Source organism: Synchiropus splendidus, chromosome 5, assembly GCF_027744825.2.
Source record: "Synchiropus splendidus isolate RoL2022-P1 chromosome 5, RoL_Sspl_1.0, whole genome shotgun sequence".
Taxonomy (NCBI): Eukaryota; Metazoa; Chordata; class Actinopteri; order Syngnathiformes; family Callionymidae; genus Synchiropus; species Synchiropus splendidus.
The window spans coordinates 15,060,775-15,077,605 of record NC_071338.1 but is presented as its reverse complement, the minus strand read 5'-3'; the positions used below and the strand labels follow the sequence as shown (position 1 = coordinate 15,077,605).

The 16,831-nt window shown below is 40.4% G+C and overlaps 1 protein-coding gene across 1 annotated transcript in view; it reads right to left on the bottom strand.

The window, feature by feature from the left end:
- The window catches only part of kcnq1.1 (potassium voltage-gated channel, KQT-like subfamily, member 1.1), a 67,686-nt gene that overhangs the window by 26,416 nt on the left and 24,439 nt on the right, over positions 1-16,831 (bottom strand). The window contains exons 3-7 of the mRNA XM_053866298.1: positions 14,993-15,119; positions 14,612-14,690; positions 11,755-11,851; positions 2,425-2,550; positions 259-369 (exon numbers count right to left, since the gene is read on the bottom strand). Coding sequence (XP_053722273.1) covers positions 259-369; positions 2,425-2,550; positions 11,755-11,851; positions 14,612-14,690; positions 14,993-15,119 — 540 coding nt within the window. The remainder of the gene's footprint in view (positions 1-258; positions 370-2,424; positions 2,551-11,754; positions 11,852-14,611; positions 14,691-14,992; positions 15,120-16,831) is intronic.

The window sequence follows — 16,831 nt, the reverse complement described above, 5'->3', positions numbered from 1 at the left end:
TTTTACAGGTTAAAAGCTAGCAGTGTGCAACCATTTTGGAGAAATATGCAAATTCAGAAATAGCAAAAAAGTTGATGACAAATATTTCTAATCTGATCCACAACTTATTCAGTTATTGTACAACTTGGGTTTTTAATAAATGAGACCAGATTTGACTTCCTACATTTCCACTCAGGATCAAGAATAAACAATTTTAGCTTTGTCGGGTAGAAAGCAGAGAATAAAAGCACGAGTAAGAAAGTGAGCTTTTATACTTACAGCTGGAAGAGCAAAAAAGGAAATGGCAAAGACACAGAAGCATGACGCAATGGCTTTCCCCATCCAGGTCATCGGAATCAGGTCCCCATAACCAATGGTGGTCACAGTTATCTGGAAAAACAACAGTGTGACTGCTGTGAACTAATAATTTGAATTTATCATATTTATTTTTGTTTGAAGTGACGTCACATATTACTACCATAACTAATAAAACGTGACCAACATTAGAAAGGTAAAAAGCACAGGAAGCAACTTATTTCAAACATCCATTCACATTGTGCCGAATATTTCTGCTCTGAAACAAGCTTGAGAAATCGGGACACCCTCGACAAGTCGTGAGTCCATTCTAAGACCAGAAAAACACCAACAAATAACCGTGATACCACAAACCCAAGGAGGCCTCTTTCGGAACTCAGATGCCAAAGTCCTTAAGGTAAAGCAGGTGCCCTCCAGGCTCAGCCCTGGCTCACTAGTGGGCACATTTACACGAGTGGACTCACCATTTGGCAACCTCCTGTGGTCCCCAGAATTCCAAGGGCTTCCAAATGGATTCATTATGTGTTCTTCAAGAGAATAACTTGAATATTTGCAGATGAATTGTGATCAAACCGTGAGAGTGAAAATGTCCAATGCAAACTATCAGCTCTTAACCTCCTCCTTTTGCAGCCATGAGGAATGACATCTTAATTTATTTGTGCAAAACTCTCCAGAAAGTGCCATTTCATGGTTTGTTTTTCAAAAGTTTCTCTCAGGAGGAGCACGCCCCGGGTGCTCCCCCAGGGATAGCCCCTCCCCAAGGCTGCTAACTTTAGCAAAACTTAAGAGTGCAAACTCTGACTCTCATATCTGATCTGAAACAAAAATCAATCTCAATATTAACTTCAATTACAAAACATCAACTGACATTGCAAACCTGTTTATCAGTCAATCTCCTCAATTCTCCTGCCAACATTTAAAAAGATAGATGTCTAAGACGACATCTTTCGGCGGGAGTGAGACAGATTGTGTTTGTTTCTCTACTCTTTTTTTTTTTTTTTCTCGGTTTGCGTGTGTGCGCTTTTGCTTGTGTCACCAAACTTTGTGAGAAGAAGAGTGGGCGGTGATTTATTATCTTGAAACATAATTTCATCCTGTCTTCTCCACACTGCTGATTCTGCCACTTGTGCAAGCAGCCCACAGGAAATACCCAGGAGTTGTCACTGAACACCCACTGAAACAAGATGGATCATGAAAACGTCTATATTTGACCTTTTACACTACCCACAACTCAATATCTACAAGAAGACGACAGGTGGCACATTCAGGGATGACCTGCAATAAGCCTTAAATCGGAGCGCAAATACATACGTTTATTTGGATGTGTGCATCTATGGATGACAAGGCAGCTGTTCACACAGTATTTATTTGCTCCTCACAAACACACACAAGTGTTTCATAATGTTATATTGAGCTCTGTTGAGCTTATATTGAGCTTTGTGTCTCAGTGTTTTCAACATCATCAGATGCTACATGTGCCGCTGTAAACACTGTTCTCTATGTACTAGTGAAGGGAAGGTGAGGTTTCATGGCAGTATTGAAGGGTTGATGAGGTTTCATGAAACAGTGCTTTCATTTTCGTAGGCCACCAGATGGCACTGTCTGCTGTAAAATGTTTTGGACATGGCCCTTCAACACTGTTTCATGATGAACTGACGAATGAAATGCTTCAGCAGGGAAAGCGAAGACTCTACAGTACGTGCTGCAGAGCCCCGGTAAACCCTAGATTCCACTGAAAGTGTTGCGTTGCAGAAGTGGTCTGACTCTGTCACGCTCTTCAACTCTAGTCAAAGAGCGTTCCGCAGACAAAAGCAAGTAAACAAATGTATAAAATGGAAAGATTTATAAATGTATTTAATAGGGATGTACAGAAAATTGAGCTGCCAGGAATTATGCAGAATCACATTTTCAGCTCCAGTCAAAACAAAACTGCTGAAACAAGATGTGATGACGTCATCAAAAAACACAGCCAGCACACGATGGCAGTGCACAGGTGAAGGAGTGCAGAAAAATGGACTCGCCTCTGCACCAGATGTACTCGATTAAAGCTCTACATGGTTGGGAAAGTAAATGTTTTCTATGCATTAAAATAAAGACATATACACAGTGATACCGCGCACAGATACTTACCACTCCCCACCACAGTGAATCAGCGTAACTAACAAAGGCCTTGTTCACTTCTTTTTCAGCCAAATAGATCAAGTATGAGCAGAAGATCAGGCTTAGGAAGCCAATGTACAAGGTTGTGATGAGCTCCTGAAAAACAGGTAAACACATGATTTAGGAATAAAAAAAACTAGACAAATCAACGACATCTGTCAACCAAATTCAAATAAATGCCAAATCTCTCTCTTGCATTCTGTAAACAACCCAACTCGCTGGCACAGAGAAGCACAAACATTTAAATCTCTTGGCAAACACACTCAAGCATGTCACGCAGATGTGACTGAATCCATAGCAAAAGACAATGCTAAATTATACGTTGGAAAAGAGCAATACTTATTTGTGTGTAATAGTCAGCAATGTTTGTGATGAACAGGAGCAAATCTTTTTCAGGTGGAATTCCAGAGGGGCCTGATGGTACCTTGAACAAGACGCTCCCAAATCAGAAGCCTCCCGCGCACCTGCACTCTCAACGCCAGCTGTTACTTTTGACAAAAAGGAAGCTAAATATAATGTGATGTGTTGAAGTTCTCATCACATGCCAACACAAATTGACATTGCTCTTCCTGAACATCATGGAGATAAGATTACATCTCGTTGCCTGCCACGTGCTACAGAGCTCATGAGGAGTGAAGAGCTTGGACATGTGCTGCTCTCTAGCAGCCGACATGGCCCTTCCAAAATATGAGTGAGAATACATTTGGAGTCAAAGATTATCAAGAAGCCCCTTTCCTTATTTATTCATTCACTTCAAATCAGCCGGTCTGAATAATTTTCTCTTCCATCTTTTCCACTCTATAAACGTGATGGCCTTCACTTTTCAACAGGAAAAAAAGAAAATGGCAGTTTACACAAGCAGATTTCTTCATTGGGAAGATGTTTTGTGCTGCTTTACAACTGAACATATACTGAAGAAATGCAATGCATGGTATGGACAGCCTGGAATGTTTTGTCTTTGTTCTCTGTAGGGTCAACAGCACGTGCTCAACAAGTTGCATGACCACGTGGTGACTAGAATTACAGAACAGTTTCCGTGAGTTGGGAAGCGTAGCTAACTGGCATATACCATGTGTTACCACCAGGCGTCATGACCATCACATTGGTTTGCCAATGTCCACAAAGACATTTGGAAAACAAACCAGATACTGATTCATGTGAAGATTGGGGATCATCTCGTTTTGTTCGCATTTTTTTCCTTATTGTGAGTCAGAGTTGAGAATCCCATAAACCAGATAAGTAGTAGTCTTGTCACGAACCCCCCTCCGTCTGTTCAATTTGGTTTGGACTGCTTCCTGCTCCCGCCTTTCTCTCCACCTCTCTTCCAGGATTGGGGGTCTTTTTCCCGCCACAGACACACACACACCTGAAGCCCATCCTGCAAACATCCCAGCTCACTATTTGAACGCCGGCCAGATGACAACTGGAGTCAGTTGGTCACATGGATTCTCCCTGGTATAACCATCTGTGGTCGCATCGACTTCCTGAATGATTCATTTCTGGACCATGGACATTTTGCCATGTGCTTTTCGATTGTGAGTTTTGCCGATTGATCTCTTGTTTTCCAGTGTGTCTGTGCCTGTTAACCTGGTTCCTCTTCCCCCCAAAACTGTGGACCTGCTTCGCCTTCCTGGACTTGCTACGCGCTCATGGACGCTTGTTGTTGTATACCTTTTGTTGGACTCTGTCGCGCTCAAGGACTCTTGTTGAATTTATTCAGTTTTCTCTGCCATTATTTATTGGACTCTGTAGCAGTAGCGTAGATTTGTCTTCGATTAGATATTTTTGTTCTTTGTTACCGGTCTTGTTTGACTCCTTCTGTACTTGGATTTAGTACTAGAAGTGAGTTCTATTAAACTGCTGGACTCAACCTTCTGTCTCTGCTGCATGTGGGTCTCCCAGCTATGTTCCTTAAAAGTGTTTCCAAACTAGTGGTTCTCTTGTCTGTAACACCGTTCTACTTGTATGTACAACAGTGAGACCATGGTTCTCTTCAGGATAGTAAAGTCCACGTTTACGCTGTCTTTACCATTGAAATCCTGTGAAGAACGGGATGTTCGACTCACTTCACAGCGCCATTGTCCCAGACGAGAAACGGCACAGCTTCCTACTTTTGTATGTTCCGTGTCTCATCTACGGTCATGAACAATGACAAACGTGACCAAGAGTCAAGGTATTCTCTCGTATGGTCAGATGAAAGTGCTGTTGCAACAGTAGATGACAATGATAACCACCACGTGTACCTATTTAGACAGTACATTCTTTTCACTCACAGAACAAGAATTTATTGCCACTATTTTGAAATGTGAACTACACAGGTAATTGATCAGAAATGTTTACAGAGAGTAAACACACACTTCGCCTCCTGTGTGTTCATTATGCCATGGTAAATCCATATTTCAACTGCTTGTTCCTCACAGTCACTCTGCTGCCTCGATAAAATTATGTACTAGTGACTCTCAGGCTCTAATTGCTTTTGGCTCAAGCTGTGCTTATTTGTGCTGCTGATGAGTGAACAAGCCATGTCGGCCGCTGCCGGTCATGTACTTACCTGCTATGAGATGTAACAGCTTCTCTGGGTACATGAGCAACTGTGAAATGGCAGTTGAGCTCAAATCATGGCGATTGAAGATCTTAGATGTAATTTGATCTGAAATATTAAAACCCTCCTGGTAACTGCTGCAATGGCCTTTCAGGCAACTAAGCACTTTATTCTCGAAAGAGCGCAGGTACAGTCGGCCTTTTATTTAGTCAACAAGACCGGGATGAAATGTCAGCAAATATGGGTTTATGTAACCAAGACCTACTCGTACTAGACAATGGTGAAGGTTCACGTTGCCTTTGACAGGTGAGAATTGCTTTATTAATGGGGTATTTTATTCGACAAAGGTCATCAACAGTGGCCAAGGAGCGGCATCTTCCTTCCCCAGTAATATCCTTAAGGGTCAACCATTTTTACCTCTACTTCTGAAAAATATAGCTGAGACACATTGTTTAACATCGATAGCTTCCAGTAAGTAAAGATGTGGTTTAGCTTTTGGACACGTTTTGATGTCCTTTCGATGTTAGGAGGTTAAGTCTATCTGGTTGTGTTGATTTATTATTGTCTGTAAACATCAAAGACATTCATTGTTCAAAAGAAATTACTAGCGCATGCATTGGTTGACCTCAATCTACACAATGATTCACCAGCATTGCGCTATCCTGAGGTCTCATTGAACACTTTAGCTTGCACAAAGATCAGAGGTCAAGACCACGCTTATACATCAACCGATAAACCTTCACTGATGAGGATCATGAAGAAGAAATCCAGGTACATTTCCTTTAATTGCTGTTTTTTTTTTTAGCCTTGAATAGCTGCTGTGACCTGGCAACAGCATTCACAAGTCAAAGCCACCCACCTGTTAGGGAATCTGCCAGGAGCAGCGAGTCTTCACATCTACAAGTCATGGAATGCTGCCAAGAGTGCGTTTAAATGCTGTTATGACTTGAAAGAAAATAAGGCCTCACAAGGAGTGTCATGGCTGCACATGTCGAGATCCTTTTTGAACTGCTACTAGATTAACCGCAGTCCAAAGATATACGTAGTTTTTCATTTCCATTTGAAAGACTATACCACGGTGTCCTGAGGCAGATCAAACAATATCCCCTGTCATATTTATTTCAAGGGTTTTCAAATTAATACTGGAAGTAGTCGAGCTCAAATGGAGCTATCTTTTCGTAAAAGACTCCTGAAATCTGAAATTCATTATTTTCATTTCAATTTAAAGGCTTTAATACTGTTAGCAAAGACACCTCTCCACACCTACTTTTGTGGCGATTGGTCGCCAAAAGAGTAGACACTTAGTGACCTAATGTGCAGCAAAAAATAGAATTAAATAGAATGTCTAAACGATTAGTCGGCATCTGACGTGTGTAGGTTGATTAAAACAGTGTCATGTCCGGTTTAAGAGGAGGGAAAAGAAATTTAAATATTTGGCAAATTTGGATCTCACTTTGGTGTATCCATATGTTTTCAGCCATTTTTTTTTTTCTCTTACAGCGGATTGTGCTGATTTGTCCATGCGCAGGGAAGACAGCCGCTGTCAGACGCTGGTGAGAACTGCTGGTGAGAACTTCAGTAGTTGTACTGGTTTACTTCATCATTCATGCACAGGGTGAGACCACAATGGCCCAAAATAACAATCCGATTAAGCAAACAGTGTCTAACTGGTCAACATGGGACTGATCTGGTTTACGTGCACATAATTATGGTGCAGCTTGAGAAGTCGACCAGTGAACAGCAGCGGACTTCTTCTGGATCTGTCATGCTGATAAAACATCCGAAACGACAGAGAAACATCAATCCAGAAATTTAAAAAAAATGTGGTGGTTAAACTACACAGAGCCGCTGACAAAAAGTTAAGACTGGAAAATGGAGGCTCAAATTCATTTCTGTCGTCCCCTCTGATTGCCTTGCTAAAAACTGTGCTGCTCTCATTTTTTACTTATGAATGAACAATATCAATATCAATATATATATATATATATATATATATATATATATATATATATATATATATATATATATATATATTTTTTTTTTTTTTTGCCACCAAAAGCCACATTTTTCAATTTGAATGAATTTGGTATATGACTGAATAAAATGATGGACCCATACACACATTTAAACAAAAACAACAAAATATTGTTTATTTTGTATCAGTTTGACAATAAATCAGGATGGTGGCTATATTGAAGTTTTTATACCTTATTTAAAGTAAAGCGCTTTTAATGTGTTACATATTTGTACAAGAATTTCAATTTCATTTCATTTAAAAAATGGAAACCCTGGCCATTGTGTAGTGAAAAACATCCCTGAACAAAAGCAAACAGATGCTTTTGTTTGCTTTTGTTCGGGGATTCCTCCATGTTTGTTGTTGTTGTTATCATCCTAGCTGCCACGTGTCTTGTGCATCAGTGTGATCAGTGGACCAGGAACTCCTGCATGCGAAAAAGGTTCTGTGTTGTCTGGAGAGCAAACTGCTAAATAAAATTAAATTAAATTACAAAGTAATTAAAAATGCTCCGATCGATTGGTCACTGATGATGACGTCCTTCCGATCGAGTCTGATCAGGAACCTTGGAGTGGCGTGTAGTTTCGGGAGGATAATCTCAATTCAATTAATTCAACCTCTTTGTCATTCTAGACATTTGATCAATATTTTAGCTGTGGCACACAAGTCAACTGGAGTGAATACACCAAAATTATCTCCGGAATAAAATGTTGAGACTAAAATGTCAGACAGAAACTTGAGTAAAATGATGCCACCTCAAGTCGACTGAAACATATCTAGCAAAAAATAATATGTGCATGACTAAATGTCACGAAGACCAAGAATGAACTTCGATCAGACTGAATTGAAAAATGAGCAGCTAAATGAGCACCACTATCCAGAATGCCGTTTAACACATCAAACCAGCAGAACACTTTTAACTTTAAAGTTATCCACATCAAAACCCACGCTCTCCTTGTGGAGCACGGACTTTTGGGGCAGCACTTGGCACATTCAAGCATAAACCTGTCTCTTCACTTCACACTGAGCCATGAGGGCCGCCTATGCAGGATAAAACACATCGCAACATAAAACGTCATTCTTAGAGTTTTATTCTACTTTATTAACAATAGAATGGTATTCAGTTGTTTCTCTCTTAGATCCCATTGATCTTAATATTAAGGAGTGCTTGTCAGATTCATCATGGCAAAGCAAAAACAGATCACGTCTGAAATTAAAATGTCAAGTGCTTTGCATCGAAAAAAGATAATCAGCTGGTGTGGGAGAGGAATGTGGCTCTTAAAGCAGCATTTTAATCATTTCACCATCACAGTATTGTTTGAGTCTGAGTCTAAATGAGATGTGCACTATAGATTTTGTGCTGACTACGTGCTCCTCTGAAATATGCAAAGCGGCTGTAAACTCCTGACATCATGAAAATAGAATAGAACATTTTGTTTCAACATAACAAGGTGAAAATCTTAAAAAAGTAAAGAGTGAATTTTTATATATTTCAAATCAGAATTCCGCTCATTCAAACAATAACCTTCAAATTACCTTTTTAATGGCATATCAAATAAGTAATACTGTGATTAAACACATTTCATTTTGCTTTGTAATGTGTATTCATTTTGCACTTTAAAATTCAATCCATATTTATCTTGTCATTATATATCAGAAAGTTTCCAATGGATGCCAAGGTCAGCATGAGCATCGAAAAGAATATGAATGGCAAAATGTTTTTTTTTTTTTAAGTTTTAACATGCAAATATTAAAACACAGACAAGAAACCTTCTGAGTTTTTGGAAGTTTTTGCAAGAACTATCTTGTAAAAAGAACCATGGGCAGAAGAGGGGGGGCATCAGCGGAAACATTACACAACAGCACAGACTTGTACTACAAACTAAAAAGTGACGGTTTCCTCAACATGTCTTTTGGATAGAAACAAGAGCAGCTTTTATAATCACTGACACCAGAATGATTCATTTTCATTTGAATATGAACGCATAAGCTATAACACCAAGGTGGAAGCACTCGAGCGATGATTTATTTTTTACTCTTTCAGTCGCCTTCATCACAGATGTTTTGGTTATTATATCAGATAGTATAGTGTGGTGCACCTGGAATTGGCGACTGAAAAATAGTATCCGCTAAAGATGTTTAAATGTCATTTGTCATTTGTTTCTGTTATACATAAATTCATCTCTTCTTTGGGTTGCACGACTGACCCATCACAAGGATTTGACCTCATTCGGATAAAAGATATTTTCAATGGAGTTGAGTATATTTCTTCCCCAGAAGGGAATCGAGTGCCACCGTCTTCCCTTCCGCTTTCTCATTCGCTTTTAGATCTTCAACTTTTCAAGAGTTAGAGTCTAATTTAATTCAATCCCTGCAAACGTCTGGAGTTCAATTGGTCGCTACCTCCTACTTTATCTGTTTTCTCTTTTAATCTCATTTCATTTGGCCTGTTTTGCCTCGTCTCCTTCAGTAGATCCTCCACTCTCCTTCTTCTGTGTCTATAGACTTTCACTTCTCCTGTGTTGCTGTCTAAAAGGTGCCTCTGATGGGAGTGAAGCCTCTTAAAAGGGGGGCCTTGACCCCAAACTGTGATGTGTCTCGAGAGAACTTGGAATTTAAAACAACTCTAATTGACTCAAGATCATTTCAGAACTTGTCATGTTTGAAAACATTTGGGAGAATAACTGTTTTCTGTGTACCAAAAATCCCACCGTGCTTTAACTCTGGTTGATGTCCTTCACAACTGCGACAGTGACCCGATGGATGGAGGCAGTCGAGGAAATGGCTGGCAGGGTTCATTCTGAGAGAAGAGGCCAATCGCTCACCGGCCAAGCGGCCAACATTGTCTTTCCTTACATCTGAGGTCAATGGTGGTTGATGGCCAGACTCGGCCAGCAGCAGCACGATCATCAGTGAAGGGCAATAAAAACAAGCACAGCGGACAACGCTACGTGCACAAATATGCTGGTGCGGCGTTCATCACACTCTCTACAGCGACATTCAAGACAACTGTTGTGGCCATAGGAGATAATCGCAGCCACTGCTGTCTCTCAGATGAATGACTCCCTGGAGGAAGCAGCCGCCCTGTTTGTCAGCAGAGTTTATAATCCCACACTCCAGCACACCAACTTTTACACCTGCATATTTATCTCTCCTTTAATGTGAAGTTCCACCTTGGGGTTGTGTTCAATTCAAATGATAAACATGTTTGAATGTAGTGCATGTGGGACGCCAGGCTGCAGTGGGATTTGAATTTGTACTTCACTCTTGTAGCAGAAGCATATGTGAAACAGGATCTTTTTATTGAATATGAATGATCGGCAAAAAGGGGACAGCAAAGGCTTTTCTGTTTTGAGAATCATTACTAATGGCACAAAGGGGATTTCCAGAATTTTGATATTTACTTTCTAACCAGGGACTTGCTTAAATGACGACAAGATAGTGTTTACTCTGTGACAATAACTAAAAAAATATTCATGACCACACTAGTCACACTGAAGAATACTTCAACATGTATGTATGAACCTCATTAATATTCAGTGCCTTAATAACACTCTGAATTTCTGCCTCTAGAGCACGTGTCAAACCCAAAGCCAAGGTGCTAAATCCAGCTCGCCAAGTCTTTTCGTGGCACCTGCGCGAGCCTGCAATGTGACCGCTGATCTCAAAAAGCAAGAAGTGGGAACAGCTCAGTAATATTTGCCATTGAAAAATGAAGACCGTTGCATTTAAAAAGACAATTACGTGGAGAAATATAAACAAAAAATACATCATTATTTTGCGGTGACTAACTTTTCAGCATTTTCTGGGGCCATAAAACTTTTCACTTTGCGATTCAACAGACGATTTCAGCAAGAGGAGATTGGAGTTGTTGACAAATCTGGAAACTTATTGCAAAAGTGATGTAGCTGGAAGGGAATTAAAGATGGAAGGTAGATGTATGTTTCTGTGAGCAAATATATATTTTCTTCTGTTATGTCATGAGCCAGAGTCGGTGGTGAAGGAGGACGATCTACATCACGTAACGCAGATAAGTAAGCAATACGTAGCCCATGAAGAATGAAAAAGTGGACTGATACCAAATTCAATTTAAAACGTGTTTTTTTCTTATTGAAGTGGTGCCAACGATAAACTTTTCAGTAGAGATCCATTTTGTTCAGCCCTCAACTTCAACTCCTATTTGAGACGCTGACACCCTGAGTGAATAATATAGACAGCCCTGACGCTCATTGCTCGATTTAATTTGATTGTGTGATGTAAAACCTGTAAATATTATGGATGTTTTTTTGCTGCTTACACTTTTAATCTCCTAATGTGACCTTTATTACCACTGCTACTTCCATTGCATCTTTGTATCTGATAAACTTCAGTTGACAGAGCTACACTGCTTCTTCGATTAAAGCAAAATGAAAGATTTCTGTTGCCCCAGTTAAAGATGTGCATGATGCATACACGAATGGTAGATGGAAATTACTTTGTGCCAGTGGTGCCTCAGCATGCAGGTTAAAGATGAAAGGTGTGCATTTGTGAGACAGATACAGACTTCTGAAGTCCCTCTGATGGTAGGTGTCAGTGGTGCCCTTCAGAGTTTGTCCAGCTTTCCAGCAACACTTCAAATTAAAAGCTCCTTTAAATGAAACTTAAGTCAATCAAAGTTGTGGTTCAACATCTAAATAAGGATTCATGATTGTATTCAAATGAAGTAAAAAAAATCACGTAAATAATACATAGGCGACTTATGTACCTGCCGATGGCTGTAAACAACTGATCCCAGAAGACGCCATGTTCCCCCCTGTCGATCAACGTGAAGCATCCGCAGGATCTGCAGGAAACGGATCCCTCTGGGGAAGAGAAAAAAAAAATCAGCTGTTCTGTTTGTATATTGTAGCACACACTCGTGAAGGTAGACTCGAGAAATTCATGTCAAAGTTGCCATTTCCACATTTTTAAAAGCAAAGCTAAAGAGGGAGAGAAAGTTGGACAGACCGTCTAGACTTCGCCGTGCTGCCGACACAATCTCACTCATGGATGTTGGCAATGTCAGGAGTCGATTGACTCATCTTACGGTGGTGATAGTGAAATGGGTCTGCAACTTGCCTCTTTTCTGGGACATCATTTATCACTGCAGTGGATTGAAAATGTTAACCAATCTTACATAATACAGCTCACTTCGATGTCTGGAGTATCCATTTGATAGAGCCATCGCAGACAGAGTGGCAGAGGTATTTCAAACAACAATATTCTTGATTTAGAAGAAAATGAAAAATACCATTTTAGATTTGATTCTTAATGATTTAGGGGTATTCTGAAACATCTCCAAATACTGTGGATATTTAATTTCATCAAAGGACTTTGTGTTTTGTTCAAGTAAAAAAAAAAATCCTTCACAACCGACAAAAAACAAATGCTCACAATTTCTTCTTGAAGCACAAAATGCATTCAATGCTAGAGCTTTATGATTCACTTCTCCATTTGCACAGCGGCTTTTGTCAGGCATTTGGTGATGAATTCCTGATATTTATAATTGTGGCTTGTCGGAAAACAGATCGAAGGCTGCCGTCTAAGGGCTGGAGGCTGTCACCTTGCCATTTGCTTGAGGGAGCTCCAGTTTTATGTCACTGTAATGAGTATGTTTTCCATTTCAAGCATGCTACATGCATTTCTACCATTACAACTGAACACATTGAAATTACAAGGCAGGCAGTTTGACACATAAAGTGATGAGTTGCCAATAAACACTTGACTTGACAATCCATTCCCCCCTATGCACAAATAAATAGCTATGCCATGCAGCGCTGAGGAAATCAAACTATGAGTTCTTCACCTCCGTAATGAGGGGTGGCACTGTCATGTCTACGGTCCTTCTGGTTCCTGTGACTGTAGGGGAAGAGCAATCGAAGCTGACAGGTAGCGAGGAGCCGTTTCAGACTGTTACTGTCTATTGAACTTCGTATTAATCGGTGATCGCGATGATTTATTCACTAGTTTAACTTCAGTGGTCAGGAATCAGTGCAATGGTTCAATGCCGTCATCGTCAACACGCTGTCTTGAGTAGGCTTATGGACTTACCTTGCAAGTTTTGGAATAAAATTTAATATTCTGGAGATGATGTATTCTATGTATCACATTAATGATGGACGTGGATTAACAAAATATGTAAGCGTGAGCCTCGACTGACTTAGCAACGGTTGCTCACATGGGGCTAATGTTGTCTCCTTTAACCAACAAAACACATCTTCTAATCTTATGAGAAGTAACAAGAAAAATGACCTGAGTGAAGGAAGTTGAAGACAAATCTGCAGGTCAGCTTCGTCGAGACAATACCAACAAATACCAAAGAAGCTCTACATGGTATATAATGTTGTCAGACTGTCATTACATCTGAGGAGCACTTCCATTGCATAGCTGAGGCGCACACAGCTCAGTCCGGTCATAGTCAAGCTAAACGGCTACATGCAGGCTTCGTCGTGATTTTAAGTTCATTATCCTGCTTGTGTAGTCCGACCAAGAGAAATTCGATTTCTCTCCAGTACTCGGGCGAAGCTGTTGACATGCATTTTAAAAGTAGCTACAGTTAGTGACAAGACCTCTGCCAACATTAGGTTAAATAAATATTTAGGACTTGAAATCTAGGGCTTCCTGAACAAACATTTTCTTTATTTTCTTGTCTCAAAAGAGAAAAATATGTTCATTCGTTTTTTGAGGGGTTATTTTGCAGCCAAAGACATATATCAATAATGACTTAACCTTAGGTCATAATCGAACTAGCTAACTCAATTGATGATAACACAGTACTAAGCATGTGTGTTTGTCCGGCTCCTTTCATGGCACAGTAGCGCTCAAATAAATAAATAGAAATACAACAGTGACCCTCGTCGTGACCCTAGGCAGGAAGTTCACATATACAGTGGTACCTCGGAGTTCGAACAAAAATTCAGAGATTTTTTTGCTTCTGATTTCGAACGAAAATCCAGAACTTGAACGCCCCCGAAAAAAGCCGGAAAAAATATAACGTGCACGGACCAATCAGCTGACCCACGGCGCGCTTTGTTATTGTGTATAACGCAGCCTCTGTATGCAGACGTGCCCCGTTAGCTACATTTACTGACTGTTTTTCTTCATACTGAGGTGTAAAACCTTTCCTCCGAGGCTGGAGCGCGCACTCCAGGGTTTGATGTCCTGTTGATGTCGTGAGCTGGAGCTCAGGCAGGGATGAGGCGAGTCTGGGACAGAGCGTTACTTGGTTTATGACTTTGTCACAGCCAAACTGCACAGAAGCGCACATTCAGAGCTGGACACGCACCGGGCACCTCTTCACTTCTGGAGAGACGTCACTCACTCGGCAACCCCTCCCACATGCAGCGGCCACACACATAGAGGAACAGCGCACCTGCAGCAGACACTCTACATTCACTCCTACAAAAGACTATTTTAAGGCTTGGAACGCATTATTTCTTTTTCCATTCATTGTAATGGGAAAAATCGATTCAGATTTCGAACAAATTGCTTCTCGAACGGACGTCTGGAACAGATTGTGGTTGAGAACCGAGGTACCACTGTATTTGCTGTAAGCTTTCAACAGGACTCACACAAACTCTTACCTCACAGCAGACGCAGCAAAAACTTGTCCATTGGTTCCGACTAACAGCACAATTAAAGAGGCAATGACAACAATCAGGTCTGTGAGAGAGTAAAAATGATAAAAATTAGAATTCTGGTTTGATGTGAAAAAAATAATAATTAAATACGTTTGATGTCACGTCAGCAGGCTAGTTGCAGAGGTTGGTGACTTACTCTCCACACTTCAACGTCAACATACCCTGACATACACTGCATTTTGGGCACTGTGATTTTAGGCACCTATAGTCTGCAATGTCTTTTTTATTACTCTCCTTAGTAGTGATGAATATGTATAACTAGTGTATAACCCACGTCAAAAACGAATTGCCCTTCCCAGTGTGTGCCGTCCGCTGTGCTCCTACCAATTACGACAATCGGCTTCCTGGCAAAGCGCAGTCGTCCCAATAAGCCAACATACTTGCTGCGGCAACCTGCTGACCAGAGACGGAGTATGTATTCGGCTCCAAAGAAGACCACAAGGAAGACCTCCTACAAGGAAAGAGAATATATTAATGTGGCAAAGAACAAGGAGAATAATTTTTAGTGAAAAAACAGTCTGAAACTGAATTTTATATTTCCATTAATTCTAGCAGATTTTAGAAACAGAAAAGAACCAACGTGACCAGTTCTACAGTTTTCCACAGTGACAGTCACTGCTACTCAGTGTGGTCCCTGCCATCTGTTTACACACGCTATCCTTGGCCTCACATATCAAAGATGCGTACGCACTTTCTACAGCTGTTGGTCCATTTGAGACACTTGGTGGCGTTTACGGGACGTGCACACCAGAGACAGATGGACACTAAACTGATGAATTTCAGCTCCAGAGTCAGCTTTCCTCATATAACAGCTATAAAAGCTCTGTCAAAAAGACTATAGCCTCATCACTCTGCTGACAGTGATCACATATTTATCCATCAAGATAGTGAGTATGTACAACTCCGACAGCCAAGTATAACAACAATGAGCATGTGCATCCCCGAGTCAAAGAGTCAAAGCCACAACAGTCAACATGACTGAACGATGTAGCACACGGACTCATCCTCTACAGAAGTCACAGGAGACAGTCGACATGTTTTGTTGGTTTTAATTCCACACTCCCACATACAACAACAAACTAAACGTTATTACTAAACGTGTCACAAATGCAAAAGCAGATCCAAGTATCTATGTCATAAATATTGATATTAAATCAAGACAGTATCACACAAATATTGCAACATTTCAGCAAATATGATTGATACAATATTTATACAATATTTTCTTACACTACTTGCTGGAACCCAAAATACATTTTTTAAAAATGCAGCACTCTCACAGAGTGCTGCAGTCTGCTGAGGTCACATGCAGGGTAGAGGGTCAAGTGAGCTCTTCTATGTGGCCCAAAACTCAGCCTCAGACAAATCTCAACAAAGTAAGCAGGGACGGGGACACGACTTCAAAATCCCACCAATACAGGAGTGTTGAAGTACCAGAAAGCTATTTTGCCTTGAATATAATTCACAATGTTTTGCATAAAAATTAACTTGCCAGTGTGGCGCACTGGTATCCAAAATCATTTTACAATCCCCTGAAATGGGGATCGCAGGCGTCCTTTAAATGTGCTCCCATGAATCAGCACGCATACACATTTATAAATTTGGAGAACAGGACAGGACCCTTTAAAGAGCATGTCATCATCTCAGTGAGTGTTCCCATTACTCCAAATAGAGATCATTACAAGGAGATGCTGAAACTAGTCAAACATATCTGATAGTGTGAAGCCACTGTTGACTGCAGGTTTGCCACTGTTTATGAATGATGATTACACATTTCATTTAAATTCATTGTTTATAAAAGTATAAGTTATGCAATGACTGCAGAAGAAATGCAGGAAAACATGTTGTAACAAGGGTTAAAAACTTCTGTGAATGGTGGTTGTATGTTCCCCAAAATACATGGACGGTGTTGAGAATAAAAAGTTAAATCCACATATTGATGTGAATGCGCATCTAAAGCAAGCGACACAAAACCAAGATGAAGACGTACCAGGCCACTGTGAGGGGACTCAAAATGAGAAATGGCGACCGCTTAAAGAGACAGAAGGAATGTTAAAAAAGGAAACAAATGATTCATTCGAGGCCCACAAAGGCTCAGACTGATTCGGATTTCTTTTGACAGAACTAAACAGTGCTTCCGGACTTAAAGCTTCACTAAGCTAA